The sequence below is a fragment of the Pinus tabuliformis genome, chromosome 4_2 (assembly GCF_031772625.1).
Source record: "Pinus tabuliformis cultivar Carrire ecotype Pingquan chromosome 4_2, CPIR1, whole genome shotgun sequence".
NCBI classification, from domain to species: domain Eukaryota; kingdom Viridiplantae; phylum Streptophyta; class Pinopsida; order Pinales; family Pinaceae; genus Pinus; species Pinus tabuliformis.
In genome coordinates, this window is record NC_142304.1 from 491,595,453 (window position 1) to 491,618,837 (window position 23,385).

The 23,385-nt window shown below is 39.7% G+C and overlaps 1 protein-coding gene across 6 annotated transcripts in view; it reads left to right on the forward strand.

Annotated features, from left to right (window-relative positions):
* LOC149170115 (uncharacterized) overlaps nt 1-23,385 on the forward strand; it is a 130,283-nt gene that overhangs the window by 61,490 nt on the left and 45,408 nt on the right. For 2 of the 6 annotated variants that reach the window (XR_016259846.1, XM_089428899.1), the window contains exons 2-7: nt 1,599-1,700; nt 1,814-2,194; nt 2,307-2,530; nt 2,941-3,135; nt 3,302-3,394; nt 3,576-3,623. Coding sequence is in view for 5 of the 6 variants with exons in the window: in XM_089428899.1 (XP_089285025.1) it covers nt 1,599-1,700; nt 1,814-2,194; nt 2,307-2,530; nt 2,941-3,135; nt 3,302-3,394; nt 3,576-3,623 (1,043 nt within the window). In the remaining variant the exon portion in view is untranslated. Of the gene's footprint in view, nt 1-1,598; nt 1,701-1,813; nt 2,195-2,306; nt 2,531-2,940; nt 3,136-3,301; nt 3,395-3,575; nt 3,675-23,385 lie in introns of all 6 variants that reach the window. The other 4 variants (XM_089428900.1, XM_089428896.1, XM_089428897.1 and 1 more) reach the window with 4 other exon arrangements.

Consider the following 23,385-nt stretch of genomic DNA (forward strand, 5'->3'; position numbering starts at 1 on the left):
TCAACAACATGAACAACTAGCACCCAAAAATACCAGAGGGGCATCCCCTTCAGTTTAGGATAGCAGAATTGCTAAATTGGTGAATGTGCAAGTGAGAGAAGAAAATTTAAATGTAATAAATTATAATGTATCATGTATGCTTTATGGTTACACATAACATTCCTTAAATGTCCTGAATTATATATATATATATATATATATTCATGTTTCCCCGTTTCCAATATTTGGGGGGGTCGCGTTTCGTACCGGTGCCTGTTTCGGAAACTCGTATCTATTTCCCCGTTTCATGCAACTTAGGGCTCAACTAAGAAAATACAAATGCCTTGGATTTGATCCAACAAATCTGCTCCTAGATCGGTGCTCAATAACTTTGGCATATTTGGACGTCTAGGCTCCCTCTTGTATTTCGTCAAACTCAACACTTTGGAGTGTCACACTCCTCCCTCTGAGGCTAATGTTGCTATATGGTGTATCTTTCTCATCACCCTAGCTTTGCTTTTATAACTTTACATTGAGCTAAATCCCCAACCCTAATCTCCAAAGTGATTGATAGCCGGGATTAAATCTCGCCACAATTGAGATCAGCGGTTGAGATTAAAACATATTCATTGAAGTAATTTACTTTACTTTTCCTAATTTTACTTTAGCTCAATGAGCCAACATGATACTTATGTGCTTTTCCTAAGTTACAAAGCAACTTGCTCAACCTCGAGCAAGTATCCTAGGTAGATCTTGTGTGTGACTTTTGCATGCCTACACACTAAGACCCGTGCAGAAGTTCCTGCTCAAGCTACAAACATCAATAGGAAAGACTCTCTCCTTCCTCTAGTTTTATGAGAGGTAATGGAGGCCAATGATACTATGTTGGCCTAAGCCCTTACAATCAACCTACATGAGCCATTGTAGGCCACACATTGGAGACATCCACTCCAAAGTTCAAGTGTCATGCACCAGTGACAATTTTTTGCGCAATAATGACTCCAAGGTGATGTAATTACACAAGGCAAGTCAACACCACTTCATCACAAGTCTTCATTGACCACATCTATCCTCCAAAGCAGTGTACTCCATTGGGTCAGCTACCCCCTGCAAAAGCACTATTGAAGCCCCGAGCATCCTTGAGCCATCTTGAATACTCTAAACAAGAAACCAAGCCACCTTAGGCCCTCCTCCATGATGCGCAATGCTCAACATTCCTTGTAAGGCACACTCTAAACAAGTGGCTCCTCCATGAGGCGCCAATAGAGGGTGTCCACCAAACTACTAAGATATCTCCTACACACAAGGGAAGAACACCAAACCTGCGGTCAACCGAGGTCAAGCATCCATGTAGGAAGCTATTTCAAATGTGCATCTTCATCGAGGACCATCATGCTACAAAATTTATTTCATCCCGTCCAAGGCATGGACATTATCCCACATCTCATGAAGCACCCCAAAACATGGTGTAAATACTTTCAGAGTAACCCAAAAATCTAACATAAACTGTGTAGGGCAAGAACTTCATCTTCTTTTAAACAATATTGCTCTTAAATTGATTAGTTCTGCACATAATTTTTAACAATTTTATATGGGATCATCACAAATAATATTGGCAGGGGGTCACAAGGACATGGTCCCACAAGAGCATGCTGTGTTAGAAAGGGTTGAGCAACAGCAACTGTCAAGTATTGAAACAAGATCACATGCTCAAGTTTCAGGTAGAATCCTTTTTAGAACATTGTAGAAAGTTGACAGTCTACAATTTTTAACTCATGTTTTCATTAATACATACAATGCATTGTTGTTATCAATTGTTTGATTTCATGTGTAGCAGGAAAGTTAGCAATGGAAGGCACGACAAATGTTTCTATCAGTTCTGGGATATCAAGTGGGGATGAAGATAACCACGAGTTCATGCATAACACCAATGAAAGGGAGATTGGAAAGGTTCAAAAGGGAGACAATGAAGACTTCGAGGAGGGAGTAGAAGAAGATCGTGCATTACAAACATTTAAGATCCATCGGATGGACATACAGGAAGATCCCTCTTTGACCCCACAGCACAATGGTAGCCGCATGGAATTGAGATATAAGGATCATGTTCTAGATGATGCAGCCATGAGCAAATTGGGACCTGAATCCAACAAAGATAACATTCTTGATCATGGTTGTGGTCGAGGAAGTTTTGAGATTCCACTCTCTGAAATGCAAGGCAAACATCTTCTGTCATACAGTTTACATCATATATTATAAAAATACCAAAATGTCAATTTATCTTTATTGTTGTTCGAATACTCATTGATCCTTGCGACATCTTTGTGCAGGAAAAAAGAAGAAGGCAATTAAAAGAACAAGCCGAATTACATATCGACATTTGGCAAGAAAATTGACGGTGGATTTTGATGAAAAAGGAAATCCAGCTGGCCCAAATGCTGGAGGGTTTAAGAGATCAATTAACACCTATGTTTGCCATTTCATGCCAATCAATTTCAAACAGATTGGAGATGTTCCAGTTGAAGATTATAAAGCAGTATTGAATGTATTGACGGTAAGTATCTTTTCTTCCACTGGTTGGAGTATCCCATTAGTTAAATATACAGCCCGCTTGTTCACTATGCTCTGCTCACCACGGCATACATACTGGAAAGAGAGAAAGATTAGCTTCTCTGCGTGTGTGTGTATTTTCTTGGTTGCTTGATGACCAAAAATGTATTATCATCATCTTACATAAGGGGTTAAACAGCAGAAAAGTTGAAATTGTTTAGGCAATAGCACAAATTACATTCCATAGTGAGAGAATGCACTATATATGATCATAGTTGCCATAATTTGGCGATAACATATACACTTGATTCAACCCTTTAATTTGGGAGAAAAATGCACTGCAATGATATTCAGTGTTTTCCTGAAGTGCAGTTGTAAACTAAAGACTGTATTTATTGCATGTTTCATGTGTAGGAGAGGTTTAATTTTGACCCTAACAAGAAATATACTAGGAAAAAAATTTCATCATGCTACCGGCAACACAAATATAAGCTATTGTTACAAATTAAGAAAGATCTTGAGAGGGGTGTAGAACCTGAGAAACCTGCATATGTGAAGCAAGAAGATTGGGACGCATTTGTGGCAAAGACAAAAGATGAAGAGTTTGCGGTACGTTTACAATGTCTTGACGAATGTGAATATCATGCCCAGTATTTTCTTTTCAATATTTTTGGTCACAGGTCCCACTTGTAATCAATTTTTACTGCACTTTACTTGTAACTCCAATTTCTTAGTGCTTTCCTTACTGAATCTTTTCATGTCACGCTCTCTGCAGAAAATTAGTAGCAAGAATAAGGCTAACAGGAGTCAGCAAAGTGGCGTTAATCGGACAGGAAGAGTGAGTTGGTCTGGCTGTAAAAGAAAATTGGTAAGTGCATGTGCTCAATCAAACATTGGAATCGGAAGGGTATGAAGTTATGTGCTAGTATGGTTTTCAGATGGGTTTGATTCATAGTTCTTGTTTTGTTATGTAATACTGCCCATTTTCAGTTTTATTGCAGTTCCTGTTTTGTTGTGTAACACTGCCGGTTCTCGTTTTTACATTGCAGAAAGAAGATTCAGGAAGAGAACCATTGGTGGAGGATGCATGGACAAAGGTGCTCCCATTGAAACAAGTCATAATATCTCCTACTTTCAATTAGAGTTAGGTAAATTTGCAAGAAAAGAGCCCCTTAAATGCATTGCATGAAAGAGTGTTGCTGGAATTTGTGATAGGAACATAAGAAATTTGGGCTTATATTGCATCTTAGGAAATCTATCTTCGTTCTGTTCACCATCTTTTAGCAACAAACTCTTTTAAACAGTGTGTAGTTTTAAGCAATTAAGGCTTTATGGTGAATATTATAAATACAATCTTCATCCAGGTCACACACCTTTCAGTAGCAAACTCTTTCAAATGGTGTATTGTTTTCAACTTTCTAGGAAGTATTTGTTTTTGTTTTATTAAATTATCATGAAAACTTTTATGCTTACAATAAATAAAGCTTTACTACTTGTTTCATACGAAATATTCTTATGGAAGTTTGACAATATGACCACCTATAAAACATTGACACTCTTGAAACATTGAGAAATCACTTCATTTCACTATTTGCAAAAGACATAGAAATACTAGTGCAACATTGTGGAAATTGGCTTGACTCTGTTGCGCTAGCTCTTGAATTGGGCTTGTTGCTGCCTAATCTACACCTTTGGGTTATGTGGAAGAAATCTTTAATCCACTAAGTGTGGCATTGAAGGCAAGTCTCGAATCAAGTTGCTGTCACTGAATCTCGACTCCTCCGTCTAGGCTAACTCCTCGCGAAGCTAAGGGGGTAGTCCCTAAAAAAATAACTGAGGCTGATTAAGCTATAGTAAACAAGAAATTGTTCTAGGAGTTGATTAGATTACACAAAAGTACATTAACCAGCAGCATGTAATTTATATGAATAACAAACAGATAATCAAATGACAGAAATAAATAACAAGATAGACCAGCACCAAAATAGATGCTTGTGTTGCTTGAAAATAAATCTGGGCAATGTGATCGTGGCTCAATGGAGTATGCTATAGAAATTTTTGGAGAGTGCGCTTGGTAAATTTTATTAAGTTGATTTCACTTGGATTTATTGGTTGAGTGCGAAATGGAGAGGTAGGTATGTGACCTGTTACCCACCAAAAGTGGGTACCCCTAGGAGATTTTTTCCTCTAATCATCTTCTTCTAGTCGTTGGCCAACAAACCCTGAGAGCCACCTTGTAGCCGATGTGATGTGTCATTTTATCTCTTCCACTTGCATCAGTCATATGTTTCCTTGCCCATTTGTCAAGAGCACATGTTAGAAGGTGGGCATTTAGATCCAAAATGCATGTTATTAATTGTGCAATCGGTTGCTTATGCTTGTTTGTCATTTGGGCATTTGGCATGGATTATTGGGTGACTTGGAAGAAGAAAGGGCTTTGACTGTGGTTTTGTTCTCTCACCTTAAATGGGGGGTTAATCTTCAATCCTAGTCCAGTGGGACCTCTTCTATTGGCCCATGGATTTAGGAAGTGCACTACTTGGGCAACCTTGATTTTGATAGCGTGGTTCTGCTTTCCCATTGCATATTTATCACTTCCCTCTGCACATTATGGGCCCTATACATCATCTTCCCTCTCTGGGTCCACAGGGTGCTAGAACACCCTCTCTCCTTGTCCACATATCTGGGGTGGGCTTGGAAACGTTTCTCTGGAGGTTGATGTAGCTAAAAGAAAAAGAAAAAGCATATCATGGCCACAAGCAAGAAACAAAAGAAAGAAAATTATAAAATGCAAAAGAATGGTTGGGACATTAACATTAGCACATGGGAAAAAGTCAAACATGAGCTCTAACCCTTATCATTATGGCCATCACCCAGTTCCCGGGCCAATGTTGCCCTATTTCATCATTAAGCGAAACCCTTGCATGTCGCAACCCCTGGTCGGCAATGATTTGCCCCACTTTTAAGGGGGTAACCATTGCCATACATCATACACAACATGCTCTCATTTCCTAGAGCTTCGATCAATAATACAAAGCAAAATCAAGAAAAGGTCAAAGGCAATAAGACGGGTGGAAAAACAAAGGCCGGGGTAACTCATGCATCCACGATTTCTCCCTCCACACATCTGTATGCCCAAAATATGGATCTCCTCAGCATTGCTACCTATGAAACTGGATTTGTCCCCCAGGCCCTACGTGTCTTGAATCCGGCGAATCGGACACAAATCGAGCGGATTTGTGTTCGAAAATTGCGACATGTCGTGTCCGATTGGGACACTTTGAATCCAGAATGTGTCCTGATCAGGGCACTTCGAATCTGGAACGTGTCCCAATCATGACACTTTGAATCCGGAAATCAAGAACCCGCACGACCTTATAAAGGCATATTTCCCCATTCTATTTGCACATTCACTTGTTTAGTTTGTTGTGGGTCTTTGGGAGCAAGGAGCAAAGGGTGTGGGAGCATTTTTAGGGAGATTCAAGCAACAGGTAAGTGCTAGAACCTGTCAGATTTGATGATGGTGATACTATAGAGGGGTCATCCTCCACTTCAGCAGATGCAAAGATGAATTTGGATACAGAGGTGGAGGATGCAGCAGAGGCGAGAAGTGGTGACCATGATGATGAGGACAGTGATGCTGATTTTGATGATGACTATGAGGATTGATGACTCATGAGTCATGGAATACCTATTGCCTTGAGGCTTGTATACTTGTAGACTTGTAGTTGTAGTTGTTTTGTATTGGCTGTTTCTATTTGCCATTGGCATTGCACTACCTATGTAAACAATAACACATTTTGATTTTGATGACTTACTGAGAAAACTACAATATCTTTTTCTTACTATCTTGTCTTTCTCCTATTGGATCATTGATGAATTGAATATGTATTATAAATTTATAATTTATCATTATGTCACAATTGTATTTGTAATTTTGTATGCATAATGTTACTTTGTAAAACTTACATCTAGATGAAGATCTATGTTTGAATCAATGAATTTGTATCATGAATGAGAATTTGTGTAAGAAATATCTAATTTTTAATATATATATATATATATATATATATATATATATATATATTTAATAAAATAATATATAACGTATCCGAATGTGTCCTATTCCGGGGGGTCAACATGTCCGTCGCTGACACTTGAATCCCCGTATTCGTCGAATCCCGAATCCCCGTGTCAGGTGACTTAGATTGCTACCCCTTTGAGCATGGCATTTGGCCTTTAGACATCTTTATCCCCATTCAGTTCCACCATTATTCACATCACACCTATTGATTGAAGGATGTACCTAGGACTTGTCTTTCCCCGTAGGGGCTAGAAACACATAACAAGATCTTTTATGAGCCAACTCCTACCTAGGGAGGTAACGCTATTACATGATCAAAGCCCCAAATTTGGAAGAGAAGCCCCATATGAAGTGTCAATTTTTCCTGGACTAACAAGCTTGGTTCACTTAGGTGTACTAATGATTACTATTCCTAATGGTGAATATGCATCACTTGACATTGTATGTAATTGGCAGGTGGTTTTCATCATGGGATGGGCAACTTAATTGGGGCCCAAGTCCACTATAGGAGGATTATGACACCCTAGAGGTGAAGCATTGAGATCCATGGGACTCCTATTACTTGTAGAGCATCATTCCATTCCATGGGCACCTACAACGCCCCAACAATCTACATTTTGTCCCATATTATTCATGACATGATGCACTTGGACCAGCTTGCCTCAACCGACTTAGCAGTGTACACTTGGTTTGACAAATGATCACATAATAGTGTTACCTCCCTAGGTAGGAGTGGCTAATAGACAACCCTATTAGGTGTTCCCAACCCTTAGGGGGAAAGACATGCCCCTGGTACATCCTTCAATCAATAGGTGGCACGTGAACAATGATGAAACAAATGGGGATGAAGGGGTCTCCGAGTCAAATGGCATGGGTATAGGGATAACAATGATGAGGAAGTCCACATATTGGGTGTATAGATGTGGGGAGGAAGCAATCGTGGTTGCATGAGTTGTCCCACCCTTTGTTTTTCCGCCCCTTTTTATTTGCCTTTTGTTTTTCTTGATTTTTTCTTTGTATTATTGCTCGAAGCTCTAGGAAATGAAAACACGCTGTGAATGATATATAACAATTATTACCCCCTTTAAGGTGAGGCAGTTTATCACTCACCAGGGGTTGGGACATGCATGGCTTCGTTTAATTATGTGATGGGTCACTCATTGGCCCTACGAACTAGGGTGATGGCCATAATGACAAGGGTAGAGCTCATGCTTGGCTTTTGCCCCCATGCTTTATTTAATGTTCCGACCATCTTTTGCATTTTATGATTTCTTTTTCTTTTCTTTCTTGCTTGTGGCTATGATATGCTTTTAGCTTTCTTTTAGTTGCATCAACCTTCGGGGTAGTGTTTTTAGGCTTGACCCAGATATGTGGACAAGGGGAGGGGGTGTGCGAATGCCCTATGGACCCAATGGTCATGTGAACCCAGAGAAGGGAAAATAGTGAATAGGGCTCATAATGTGCGGAGGGAAGTGATAAATATGGAATGGGGAAATAGGACCATGCTACCAAAACTAGGGTTTCCTAGGTAGTGCCATTCCTAGAGCCATAAGCCAAGAGGGGAGATCCCACAGGACTAGGATTGAAGATTAACCCCGCATTTAAGGTGAGGGAACAAAACCACAATCGAAGCCCTTCCTTCTTCCAAGTCACCCAATAATCCATGCCCAAAATGCCCAAATGAAAACAAGCATAAGCACCTGATTGCACAATGAAAAACATACCCTCTGGGTTAGATTTCCCACCTTCTAACATATGCTCTTGACAAATGGGCGAGTAAATAATACAACTGATGTAAGTGGCTGAGATAGTGTCACATGGCATCAGCGACAAAGTGGTTGTCAGGGGCTGTTGGTTACTGGATGGAAGATGAGTAGAAGAAATGTTGTCTGAGGGGTACCCACTTTTGGTGGGTAAAAGGACCCAACACACCATTCACTGAAATGCCTCTCTCAATCTTGTGCTATTGTTGTATTTTTTCTCCTCTCCGTAGCCTTGCTTTTGCAACTTTACATTGAGCTAAATCCCTAACCCTTACCCTAATGTCAATGTGATTGATGGTCGAAATTAGATCTTGCCTCACTTGAGATCAATGGCTAAGATAAAAACAAAATCACGAAAGTAAGTTACTTCACTTTTCCTAAGTTTCTATTAGCTCAATAGCTTGACATATTAATATGTGTTTTTTCTTAAGTTAGACTTAGGCTAAGTTACATCAACAACTTGCTCAACCTAGAGCAAGTGTTTTAAGGAGAATGTGGGCGACTTTTGCATGCCTAGACACAAGGCCTGTGCAGTAGTACTTTCTTTAACTACGAAAATCAACACTCCCTTTTAGTGAGGGAGGTACTTTTGGAAGAACCTCCTCCACCTGGATTTGTCTCCAATCCCACCACATCATCCAAAGCTGTATTTGCTCCGTCTGTACTAGAATAATTCCCTGCTACGTACTTTGGAATATGATCTAAAGACCTTTTGTTCTCAACCATGCTCTTAGGAGGCTGCTCCTAAGCATCCATCATTGTTAGCTCACACCAACTGGTTTTGACAGATTTGGAAGAGGCCTCCTGCCCATCTTCCAGAGTAGAAAACTGAGTCCCCTGTATGAACTCAGTCTTTAGAGCCTCCCGCTCAATTTATATCACTAGCATTGACCCTCGATCCAAGATCCCCTTGGATCTACTTATAGGTTGGCCCTGCAAGTTGTACAATGTACCCTTCCTGACAGTAAGCCCAACTGTTGTGTCTCGAGTAGCTCCCTCTGAACGTATGAATACTTGCCCTTTCTGCAACTCAACATCATACCCTTCGTTCTTTAGAGATGAGAGTGAGAGCAAGTTCGTCTTCAACTTTGGGAGATATAACTTCTTTGCCACCTCCAAAGATCCTCCTGATTCTAGCTAGAATAACATTGTTCCAACCCCTTCTATTGCATGTATGGTACTCATGCTAACTTTCACATGCATGTCTAAATTTGTCTTTAAAACACTAAGGAACACTTCCCTGATTCCCTTCATATGGCAAGATGATCCGCTATCCACGAACCATGCATTAGTGTCATGAACTAGGCACTTCTATCACTAGTGCCAAAAAGACAAGTAATCGCCAATGAGAACTCCTCAAATTTTGTTGCAAGCTTTTTAATCTCTATTGATGTTGCAACATGTGCTTTCCCTTTGTCTGGACACTAGCTCGCATAATGTCCTAGCTTGTGACATGTAAAGCAATTGACTTTTCTCATGTCCTTCTTCCCATCTTGAGAGGATCTTCTCTCTCCTTTGTTCAGTGTGGCAACCCCCTTACCCTTTCTTAAATGACTTGAAAGGACAACGTTCTCTTTATTCGTTTCACCTTTTACCAGGTTGCCATGAAGAGCCTCCTCATGAGTCTCCTCCTAGGTGAAGTCATCCCATAACCTATCCCAGGTTGGGAGTGTTGAAGAATGTAACTAATGTCGGTCTTCATAATTATATTTGAGTCATGATGTAATGTATTTGTAAAAAAAAAAGAAGAATAAATTTTACTGTAAAAGAAATTGACTTATTAAAGCATGGGCTTCATGTTGATTTTTCTGAATCTAACACATCAGAAATTCCTACTGCATTATCTGGTTTATTTCACCTACTTGTTTATTCCTTAACAAGTTATTTAACCATATAAATACTGAAAATAAACACAAATGCAGTCTCAACCATCTACAGATCATCAACTGAAATAATAGACAAACACACAAGGGACATTGTTATTTTTGGACAATTGTTCCCAGAAAAACCCAATTTGGGAAAATCGATACAACAATTCTGAGGGTTTTATTATTAAGCAGCTTTCTTGAGTACAACTAGGGTGCCAAACTGACTCAACCAATAGAGATATCTATCTGGCAGTAATACCTCACTTCGGAAGCAGATATTCAACAAGTCTGCTCCACGAAAGTCCTTCCAATGCTTCTTTGAGGCTCTGCGTCAGCCCTCTTGGCCTCTGTGTAGCTCTGGAACCCCCTACGTCAGCCCTCCTGGCCTTTGCGTAGCTCTGGAACCCCCTGCATTAGCCCTCCGCTGCTCTGTGCTAGCTCTCTGGCCTTCTGCCTCACCCACACAGGCCCTGCTAGCCTCTACACAATCTCTCTGGCCCTCTGCCTGGCTTCTGCTAGCTCTGCGTAGCCTCCTCAATCACTGCGCTGGCCCTCCAACACTATCTCTGCCTCTATGCTATGTACTCACTGCCCCTTGCTGCAACTTAGATCACTTGTTCGAATTTTCTCAGCAAATCCCGCTCCAGAAAATTGAACTGACTGATCAATCTTGGTGTATCTCCAACTGACTCTCAAGCCGCCTCTTATACTTTTTCTGTTGAGTCTTCAATGACTGAGATTAAATATCTAATCAACGGCTAAGATTAGGTTTGGCTTGATCCATGTCTTTTAGAACATTCTCAACCAGTTTTATATTAATACCCATTAATATTTGAATTTTCTTAAGTTTAGACTTAGGAACTCCATTAAAAATATTAATTATTTTAATATCTCTCTAACTGCGTGGAATTTCCCCAAACCATTTCTGGGTCTTAGATCTCATGTGCTTTAGCATCTCCACCAATTTTCATGGCTAGAGCATATCCAATGCTACCCTAAATCAACACTCCCTCTTAGCAAAGAATGTGCTCTAGTAATGCTCCACCACTGAACATCACCCTGATCATCCGACACCGATACCTGTGCTGATGCTTGGCCTGCTGCCCAACATCCTCTGCACTGCTGCCCATGGCTCTGCCACTGCCACTGCTACATCTGTATTGCAGCTCCCTCTGCATCCGTGCTGTTGCTGGTCCTTCCTCCCAACACTGCATCTGCACTGCAACTCTCTCTCAACACGCTGCATCGTGCCGCCCATAACACTGCCACTGCCAACTACTGCACTGCAACTTTTTTACCGAGAAGTAAGTAACTGATCTACCCAACTACTGACTTCCATGTTAGGCTAGAAGCCCTCTAATGCTGAAGCTACCTCTGCTGTTATCCTGTGCTCCTTCTGCTGCCTTTGCACTGCTACAACACTTTTGTGCCTCTCACACTGCTGCAACCTCCTCTGCGCCTTTCTACACTGCTGCAACCTCCTCTGTGCCTCGCACTACCGCAACCCCCCTTGCGCTGCCACAGACCATTGCACTCTAGCACTGCCTTGTCGCTCCATCCTCATCTTGCTTCTATCGACATCCATCATCCTACTACTGTTTCTCGGGGCTTCTGTAGCCGATATGATCCAAGAGTTTAGGTACCTCAAGGATTTGCCCCCACATCTTCTGTAGTCCTCTTGATTACAGCTCGATGTCTCCCCACCTCTTCTCTAGAGGTGCATGAGCACTCATGGCACAGTGGTCATCTGTTTCGAATTCTTTCTCCGCCTTAGCTGAAGCTGCCTTGGAGTCAGAAGCCTCTCCCTTATTCTTCTTCCCGGGACACTGGGTTGCATAATGACCCAAATCCCCACAATGGAAGCACTTTACCTTGGAGATGTCCTTCTTCCTCTTCCCCTACTGTCCCACAGATGCCAGAGCTGCATCCTCCTCCTCTTTCTTGATTCAACTTCCTTTGCTGCTACTTCCCACCTTGGTCAGCCATTTGATCTCTTCTTGGCGAAGTGCTGTCCACATCTCTTCCCATTCTGGAAGAGTAGCTCTGCCCAAAATGCTTTGGACAAATATCTCCCAATCCTCGGAGACTGCATTCAGGGCCGTCTTCACCATGAACTCTTGATCCGGCTTGGCCCCTATGGAAGGAAGTTGGTCCCGAATCTCTTGCAACCTGCTGAGGTATAAATCTATCTGCTCCCCCTTCTGCATCTGATACGACTGCAACTAATTCTCCAGTAGCATCTTCCTCTGCATGGAAGCGCCTTGATACAATGTCGTCAAGGTATCCCACATCTCCTTTGTCATGTTATTCCTGGCAATATGCTATACTACATGATCCTTGACTCCATCAAGGATTATGCACTTTGCCTTGGCCATTACATTCTCATACCTTTCATTATTAGCTGGGTTGACTGGGATAGCCACGGTTCTCAAGGCAAAGCCCCTGATATGATGTTTATCCAGAACAGACAGGATCCTAGCCTTCCAGATGACAAGTTGGAGGCCCCGTCTAACCTGTCCTGATCCCTCAGTCCGTTCATTGCCATCTCCGCTCTTCTCCTAGACTACCTTTGAGTCTTGACTTCCCTTCTGGAAGTTTTCTCCTAGATTCCATCTGAGCCTCGATTTCCCTCCTGGAAATCCTCTTGCCAATTGTCGAACTGCTCCTCTCTGATCCTCTTTGCACCTGCAACACAGATCTGGATTTCGTGGCTAGAAATCCCCAAGGCAGTGGCTCCCTCTACTTTGTTTCTGTCCTGTTAGGTACTGTTCTGCTTCAATAGCAACAACACCCCACCAGCTTCCCAATACAAAATCTTCCCATAGGTCCCTAGGCCCTGACAACTGAAGAAATTGAGCATCTTAGCTCTGCGCAATCTCGACAAGGCTGAATCACACTTTTGGCCAACTGCGTCACTCCTACCTGGCTGAGTAGGATGACGTGGCTCTTCGTGAGCCTCTTCTGCCTCTGCACTGGCCCTCTCTCTGGTTCGAAATGATGACGCAGGCCCTCTGCGTCACTCCTCTGCTGCCTTCTGCTTAGGAACAACTCTGTCTCTCAGGACAATTGTTCTTGCTTCAAATTTTCTGATTTAGCTGGTGCCTTCAGTTCTCTTGTGATCTGCAACGCTATGATACCATGTTGATTTTTCTAAATCTAACACATCAGAAATTCCTATTGCATTATCTGGTTTATTTCACCTACTTGTCTATTCCTTGACAAGTTATTTAACCATATAAATATTGAAAATAAACACAAATGCAGTCTCAACCATCTACATATCATCAACTAAAATAACAGACAAACACACGAGGGACACCGTTATTTTTGGACAATCGTCCTTGGAAAAACCTAACTTGGGAAAACCGGTGCAACAGTTCTGAGGGTTTTATTATTAAGCAGCTTTCTTGAGTACAACTAGGGTGCCAAACTGGCTCACCCAACAAAGATATCTATCTAGCAGTAATTCCTCACTTCAGAAGCAGATATTCAGCAAGTCTTCTCCACGAAAGTCCTTCCAACGCTTCTCTGAGGCTTTGCGTCAGCCCTCCTAGCCTCTGGATAGCTCCGGAACCCCCTGCGTTAGCCCTTTGCCTCTTTGCACTGGCTCCTTGGCCTTCTATGTCACCCACACAGGCCCTGCTTGCCTTTGCGCAGTCTCTCTGGCCCTCTGCGTGGCGCCCGCTAGCTCTGCGTAGCCTCCTCAATCACTTCTCTCGCCCTCCGACACTATCTTTGCCTCTCTGCTATGTACGCACTGCCCCTCCTTGCAACACAGATCACTTGTTCGAATTTTCTCAACAAACCTCGTTCCAGAAAATCGAACTGATTGATCAATCTTGGTGTATCTCCAATTGACCCTCAAGCCACCTCTTATACTTTTTTTCTATTGAGTCTTCAACGCCGAGATTAAATCTCTAATCAACGACTAAGATTAGATTTGACTTGATCCATGTCTTTTAGAACATTCTCACCCAGTATATTAATACCCATTAATATTTTAATTTTCCTAAGTTTAGACTTAAGAACTCCATCAAAAATATTAATTATTTTAATATCTCTCTAAATGGGTGGAATTTCCCCAAACCATTTTCGGGTCTTGGAGATCTCATGTGCTTTAGCCTCTCCACCAATTTTCATGGCTAGAGCACATCCGATGCTACCCCAAATCAACATTTCATGCTTGGGTCAATGGTCAATAAGTTAAGCACCCATTGGTCCTCTAGGATTTTTGTATTGTATCAAAATCAAAGTCATAATGTAAAAGACCCTTCATGGGCACCTAAAGTAAGAAAAATAATTATTTTGTGTCAAAGATACTCCTCAAAATCGGCCCCCTCTCCTATATGTCGGCATGCATTTCCTACAAGTCGGCCTCAAAAGAGCCACCATCTACTATACATATGAAGATAGAGAACAACAAGTCATTTGGTGACGAAGAAAAGGATTCGATCTGCAATTCAAAAGGATGCAAAGTTCAGAAAGGAGACATGTCAAGTAAAGAATCAAGAACCAAAATTTCGATCACATGTGCAAATGAGTCTAAGCTTAAGCTAATTAGAGGGGTTGAAGGTACAAGGTCAGAAATTGTAGTGAAGGAGCCGAAAATACAAGAAGACTTGATGTGAAGAAATTTGTGCTAACAACTGACTTGGTGGAAGGAGGAACTCTATGTTTCAGTCAAAGGTCTAGGTTGTCTCAACTTGATTTAATTCTACTAGTGGAAGAGTCTGACTGGGTTTTCCCCTTCATAGGGGTTTTGCCTTGGCTGTGTGCCTATCTTTGGTGTCCTATTTGTGATCTTCTTGTTAGCATTTATCTTGATGATGAACATAACATAATAATGATAATGAAGAATCAATATAATCACAAGAACTTGTCAAAATTTGAGAAATAATTAATAAAAATTATAATCAAGCACTGCCTTAGATTTCTCAACATGGTATTAGAGTTCTCAACATGGTATTAGAGTTTGGTTTGATGGCATAAGGGCAGTAATAGGGTCACATAGGTTTCAGAACAAAGAAGAAAAAATAGATCTCTAAGACCGAGCTCCTAGGAGAAAGGAGAACAAATTTCATTCTATTAGCTTGAGCAAGGAAGAGCAAGGGTTTTGAAGAGCATTAAAGCTCTGTTTTAGAAGTCCAAAAGGCTAAATCAATAGCCTTGTCAAGGTCGAATATCTTGATGAAGAAAGCAAGGTTCTGAGACTTGTCTACAAGGTCTGAAATTTCCATCAAAGGGTCCGAATTCTGCTGCCATCTTAGAGACCTAAAAAGTTCAGAACCCTATGCATATTGGTGGATGACCAAACTCCATTTGTAAGGACTAGGATTAGTCCTATTGACCAGTGAAGTGTTTCTAATTGAAAAAGACTGGAGACCGAATCAATTAAAGGAGTTGTAGGAAGGCTGGTTGTGAAGATACAGTTGTATAAAAAGGAAGCCGAGATTCTATAAACCTGGGCATAAGTATATTTTGGAAGGCCTAAATTGCACCATATTCAGAGTAAAATTGCAATTCTGTACTAATCCTATAAAGTGAGTCACCTGAAACAATAGCTAGCAGTCCTGTAGCATGCATATATATATATATAATTAAAGTTTGAACAGTCCATTTGAAGCTGACTTTTGGAAGTAATTGACAAAAATAAGCCCATTCAAAAGGTATGTGATCAAGTGATTGATAAAGATTCAGAATATTATATCAGTATCTTGAAAGCCCTAGTCAGAGGATGATCTCAAGTCTACAAAGAAAGCATTCAAGAAAATAACAATCTACAAACAATGAGAAGAATCTACTTGGAGTATCTTGCACAAGCCTATGGAAGGAGCTTTAAAGACCTCATAAAAATCAAGTAAGTATCATTTTTGTTCCTTTTGTCTCAATCTTCTAACAATATGTTTCTAGCTTTGCAAGAAAAGGCAAAAAGCTATATGGTTCATCAATCCTTCAAGCCAAAGGTATGTAATCTTGAGGTATGTATAACATGGTCATTTGTTAAGGTTATTTTAGAATCTAGTTGCATGTATGGCCCTTAGGTCTGAAAGTTTTCAATGTATCTAGGGATTGTGAAACCCTAGATAGTTCATATAGAAACCCTTGTTCCTTCTTAAGAAACCCTATCCTATTCCATAAAGAAACCCTGGCTTTTGGGTTTATTGGAAACCCTAGTAAGAATTGGATTTGAACTCATTTGAATCTGAAATCCTGAACTTGTAATTATACTTGTATACTCTTGATAGTACTTGTCAATGATTGTTGCATGTACATAAAGAAATAAGGATGGTATTATTTCATGGTGAGAGGGAGCTCTTTCACAATGAACTTCCACCTTCTCACAAAAGATATATATTATCTTTGATTTTCTTTTTTCGTGAAGTGACTAAACTTGCAGGAATATTCAAAGAAATAAGGTTTGTAAAAGAAAAATTTCAAGGTATGTATAAGGACTTGTAGTATATGTTTTTCATATTAAAAGGTATGAAATTTGTTTTATATCACTAACTTTCTCATGTTTAGGTATTTTGAATCTTAAAGATTCTTGTTAGGGTGATTAATCACTATATTGAATCTTATCATACTATGTCTTGCCATCTTGTTCATTTATGGTAAAATCATAACCCTTATGGTTCACTGTAAAAACCTAGCCTTTCGATGCTTAGGGTATGTTAACAATAATGATGAAACTCTAGTCTGCTGAGGGTTTGATGTTAAAGTCTAGAACATATACTCTCTTGATGATTAGGATTTTTGTAATGTTATAAAGAAACCTTAGCCTATCTGTTGATGTCCTAATCCCGAAGTAGGGAGGGTGGCATTGGTCTTGGAGCTCTGACCTTGGACACACACCTAGATCTCTGGGTTGGTGTTAGAGTAGAACCCTGATGGTACCTATAGTGGCCAAAACTTGGAGCACACCTTAGTCCCAACTGGATTAGATACCTTGGTCAAGTATCTAATCTGTAGCATTGTGTGTACTGTGACTCTTTGTAGGGCATATAATTTTGAGATCTTCCATGTACCTCTGTATATATGTAATTATGAATACCTCCCTAGTTAAGAGGGGGTGTTGAAGAATGTAACTAGTGTTGGTCTTCATAATTGTATTTGAGTCATGATGTATTGTATTTGTCAAAAGAAAGAAAAAGAACTTTTATAGTAAAAGAAATTGCCTTATTAAAGCATGGTTTTCATGCTTGGGTCAATGGTCAATAGGTCAAAGCACCCATTGAATACTCTAGGATTTTTGTATTGTATCAAAGTCAAAGTCATAATGTAAAAGACTCTTCATGGGCACCTAAAGTCAAAGAAAAATAATTATTTTGTATCAAAGAGACTCCTCCACCAAGTCGTCTCCCTCTCCTATATGTCAGCGTGCCTCTCCTACAAGTTTGCCTCAAAAGAACCACCATCTACTATATATATATACATGCACTCGACCTATTGAAGATAGCGAACAATAAGTCATTTGATGATGAAAAAATGATTCGATCTGAAATTCAAAAGGATGCGAAGTTTAGGAAAGGAGACATGTCAAGTAAAGAATCTAGAACCAAAATTTTTGTCACGTGTGCAAAGGAGTCTAAGCTAATTGCAGGGACCGAAGGTATGCGATTAGAAATTGAAGTGAAGGAGCCGAAAATACAACAAGACTTGATGTGAAGAAATCTGTGCTAACAACTGACTTGGTGGAAGGAGGAACTCTATGTTTCAATCAAAGGTCTAGGTTGTCTCAACATGATTTGATTCTACTAGTGGAAGAGTTTGACTAGGTTTTTCCCTTCATAGGGGTTTTGCCCTGGCTGTGTGCCTATCTTTAGTGTCCTATTTGTGACCTTCTTGTTTGGCATTTATCTTGATGATGAACATAACATAATAATGATAATGAAGAATCATTATAATCATAAGAACTTGTCAAAGTTTGAGAAGTCATTAATAAAAATTCTAATCAAGCATTGCCCTAGATTTCTGAACAGGGGGATTCTCTTGCGCAACAAACTTTAACGAAGGTACCCCTAATGTAATAAGCTCATCTCGTGCTTGTGAAATTCTAGTGACATAAGATGAAACTGACTCATTCTTGGACATCTTGCTGTCTCTGTGTTTTTTTCTCAATACCATTTTCTAGTTTTGGTTGTCGCTTTGGTATAACTTGTTCAATGCCTTCGATATTTCTTTGGTGGGTTTCTTCTTGGATATATGAGGAATAATGTAGTCCTTCAGTCCATTCAAGCTAATCCTCCCATCTTTCATGTTCATAAGTCTTGCATCGGTAGGACAAATCTAAGTTTGCGATACAAACTCCTAGATTTTGTTCTCCTCTAACACCAACGTACTCCTCTCCTTCCGTATGTTGTAGTCAGACAACCCATCCAAGCATTGTTCAAACCTAAGATAGGTCGCTACCCCTGTCCCACTGATCAAACCTTACCAAAAACAATTTTCCTTGATGAGGAAGAAAATTGTGCTCCTCACACTGTCTATAGCTAAGAGGGAGTGTTGATTTTATTGTAGCTTTGGTGGGTATTCAACTCCACCCAAAAGGATGGAAATTAAATTTGAATTCAAAATTTCTAATGTTGGCTCCAAATGTCTCTTAAAGAGGTTATGTTGGCCCCATTATAGGCCTCCTCAAGTCAACTATAAATACACCTTGACTTCCATCATTTGATGAACAATTCAAATCATATCTTGCTCTATTCACACGTGCGAAGGAGGAGGATTTTTGGGCTTATTTACACATGTGAAGGAGGAGGATCATCATCTACAATTATCTCTGTTCACTAATGAAAAAAGGAAGACTGTTGAGTTTAGTTGGAGAAGGCTTAGATTCTTGTGTCTGCACATTCTTGTATTTGTGGAGGGTTGAAGTTCTGTAGGAGGTCAAGAGCCTTAGTTTATTTAGCAGAAGGGACCTAGGTAGGCCACAACCTATTCTAAGTCTAAGCCTCGGGTCTAGAGGGGGCAAAGTAACTTTAAACATAGACAAATGGAGACCGAGCTGCCTTAGGCCTATGGATAGGCCAACAAACTTCAAGAAGATAATTTAAGTCTGTTCATGGGAGAAGGCCTAGTCAAACCTTAGGAGTTCCCAGGTTGTCTTATAAAACTCAGATTGTACTTTTGTAGAATTGTCCATTTCTCCTAAGAAAAGATTGTCGAGTTTTTCCCTAGGTAGGGTTTTCTCGGGGTAAAATTTTGTGTCTCTTGTGCTTGGATGTCTCTTTATGATTCTACTTTCATTGTTACTTTTTTGTTGAGATTTTTAATGTATAATTGCTTAATGATGAATGTAATATAAGAAGAATTGATTAATAAGTCATTGGAAGTAATTATTAGTCTAGAAGGTCTTGAAAATTCAATATGGTTTTTAGAGTGTAGGTTGAAGAGTAGCCTTGAAGAAGCCCGAGGTTCTAGTTGGATTTGTTTAGGGCTGGTTTGTGCCCTAGTTTGGATTGTAGACCCTATGATAACCTTTTGTTGGAAATCAATTCACTTGCTGTCATTGATAATTTCGCTTTCTTCTAAGACCAGGGCAGAGCGTTACATCAATAGGAGACTGAACTTGTTCAAGGGCTATTTTGGGCTTAAGTGTTTTTCCCTTTTTGGTTGTTGGTTTTCTTGTTGTGTTAGGGTTCATTCTATGAAGCAAATGTTTGCACTCTAAGGCAGTCTAAGGCTAAGTTGCACTGAAACGGATACGGGAACGAATACGGGTACGGGGTTTGAAACGGATACAGCAAATTTTCAAAAAATCTGGATACGATACACAGGAAACGACACATAATATATATATTTTAAAAATAAAAATTTCATATTACCATTCATATTTCAGAATCTAGATTATCATCTATGATCTCATATTTCATCATCATCAATATGCCATGAACATTCAACATTGTCATCATCATTAACGATTATTATAACATTCATGATTCAAGTTTCAAGTTTCAACATATCATCAAGTTTTTGTTTCAAATTTCAAACATCAAGTTATTAACATGACAAGTTACACAGAGACCATCATTACCAAAATTAATAATGCATACTAATTACTACATAGTACAAAGTACAAAATGAACTATGATTGGCAATCTACTATCATTACTCATAATTCATATGGTTGTTCAAAAGTTTAAAAGTTAAAAGTTAAAACACCATCATAAATTACATTTACATATCATCAAATATGTCTCATTCATGCCACTATAATGTTCCACTTCCACATCCTCTTTAAAAGTGGCATTGGGAACATTGCTACCATGTCCACTTGAAGATCCACCTATTGGTGACTCCAAATCAAACAAATTCATATGAGACATGGTATTCAATGTCATATCTAAGTCAGGCAACTCTGGTTCCACGTCCCATAATTTTGTGGGCCCAAATTTGTATTCATCTCTCTTGTGTGACATGAGGCAAAGGTTTGAATGAACATACACTAGTTCCTCAACCTTCTTAGAGCCCAATTTGTTTCGCCTCACTGAATGGATGAAGCCGTATGTACTCCAGTTCCTTTTTGCTGAAGAGGAACTAGCAACCTGTGACAAGATCTTGATGGCCAATTTTTGGATATGTGGAAGTGCCCCACCATAGAAGTTCCACCACTCAATTGGACTTAATCTGGTCTTGTCCCGCATACACTCAATATCACAACCCAACCCCTCTGATCCCACAAAATGAGAAAACTGTGCACGAATTCGAAGCCCAATTTCAGGATCTACAAAAAGCTTTTAAAAGCATTTTTAAATCCTTTTGCGACTTCTGGGTCTTTGTTTGGTGTACTTCTTTCTGGATCACGTAGCAACTCTGCAGCATAATATTTTGGATTCATTGCATAGGATAAAAGGTGCAATCGGGTGGTCATCTTGTTCCACCTTTTGGTCAATATATCTTTTACTTCTCTATAAAAGAATTCATCCGGGTCATTCTCCTTGGCATTTATAACCAGCCTTATCTTCTCTATCATATGGAATCAATGCCCTCATACACCTCTCCCAGATTAGGCATATCTGTGTCAAACATACGGAGCAAATCCACAATTGGCTTAGTAAATGCCAAGAGGTACTCCACCCTATCCCACCATTCATCATCAACAACCAACCGTTTCATTGCTTGTGCTCTATCAGATTGGGATTGCCTTAATTGATTCCAAAGAGAACTGCATACCATTGATTGTAATGCATCTTTCACCTGCATGAGCCTTGTTAAGACTATGATGTGAGAAGCAAATCGAGTCTCGGCAACCTGCAGGTGTCAAATTGCCAATGTTTCAAATTTCAACAAATTAAAAATCATAATTTGATTGAATAACCTATTATGATTCACGAATCATGACATTTGAGAATCCAATTTAGATATTTGAATTTAGAGTCAAAAATTAGAATTTATGAAATATTTAATAAACTTTAAACTTTAGTATAGGTACCTTAAGGAGCCCCAACTTAGCAAATTCCCTGTAGATGCTTTGGGACATGTGGTGGTTTGTGATAAAGGCTTTAATTTCTTTTGCCTCTTCAAAAATAACTCGAATCCACTCAATTTGCTTCCCCATCTTGCTCAACATGAGGTTAAATGAATGTATAGCACAAGGGGTCCAAAAGATTTGTTGATATTTGCCTTCAATAATTAGGCCTGCTGCTCTACACACCGTTGCATTGTCAGTTATTACCTGGACAACATTTTCAGGCCCCACCAATTCAGTTGCTTCAATCAAGATGTTAACAATGAATTGAGAATCTTTCATCTGCCTCTCACAATCCACTGCCTTCAAAAACATTGCCCCATGTGGGCTCTGAGCAATCACACTGATCAAAGGCCTATTTCTTTGATCTTTCCATCCATCAGAAATGATGGACACCCCTGAAATGAGCCATGAATCATGAATGGGGGCTAATTCAGCCTCCAAATCTAACTTTCGACACTCAACAATGTGGTGCGTATCTTCTCATATCCAGGGCTCTTGTACCCTCTTGGGGCTTCATTCACTATTTTTACCATCTTTGCCCAATAAGGAGATCACACAAGGTTAAAGGGAAGGCCATTTGCATAAATGCATTGGGCTACAACTGCATCTGCTATCTCTCGAGCATCATTATTAAAACTCTTCTCAAGCAGTCCCAAATTTGACCGCTTTGAACCAACAATTCCATGAGAATGAAGTGGAGGCTTTGATGAAGATGCTCCCAACCTTGTTGGGTGTTTTAAATGGGAGGCAGGATTTGCCTCTTTTGTTTTAGCATCTGCGTCGTCTTGTTCTCTCTAATATTTTGCAATTTTTACCTTGCTTAAACCATTTCCATCTGCCCCATTCTCTTTAGGTGGGTCACTGCATATTCGAACCCCATTGCCTTTTAACGCATGCAAATGTGCTTTAACCCGTGTGTATGATCCCTTATACTCCTTTTTATACTCACTGCAAACCCGTGTGGATCAACTTTAGGCCCAGGGTTTGATTCAATTTCCTGTGCCACTTCCTCTGCCTCATGAATGGCTGAACTTGAAGTTGCCATGAATGATGATGATGATGTTGTAAATGAAATTGAAAAAGAAAATTGACAAATATCATTATATCATATATTTATTTCAAAAGTTCAAAAGTTAAAACAAGTTTAGATGAAGACAAAATAGCATCAATGAAGATCTCATGCAATGAGTAAAATTTTAAAAATAAAATTATGTCATTATATGAATTATTAATGTGTCTTCTGATAGAGTATAGGGTTGAACTGAAGAGGTTGTTGAGGACTTTATAGAAATATCGAGTTCGGATCTATGTAAAAATTGGGGAAAATTTTTGAAAATTGTTGAAAATACCCAATTTCAGAGCAGGCTAAGGGGAATAATTCTGATTGCTCATATTTGGAGAAGTAATTCAGAATTTTGTACCATTGAGAAGAAAGAGGGCAGTAGCCTTGATTTGATAAAACTAACAATGTGCATACTGCATATTTAGTATTTACTAGCATATGAACGAAAATTAATTATTAATAATTATATAGACCTAGAATTGAAATTTGAAATTTGAAATGTATCTAACAGATTTATTAGTATGCAATTGCACACTTCTTGAGGAGTTCGAGCTCAGATTTATTATATTATTGAAAAGGAGACATGGAAGATGGGCAAAGACCTTACTTCC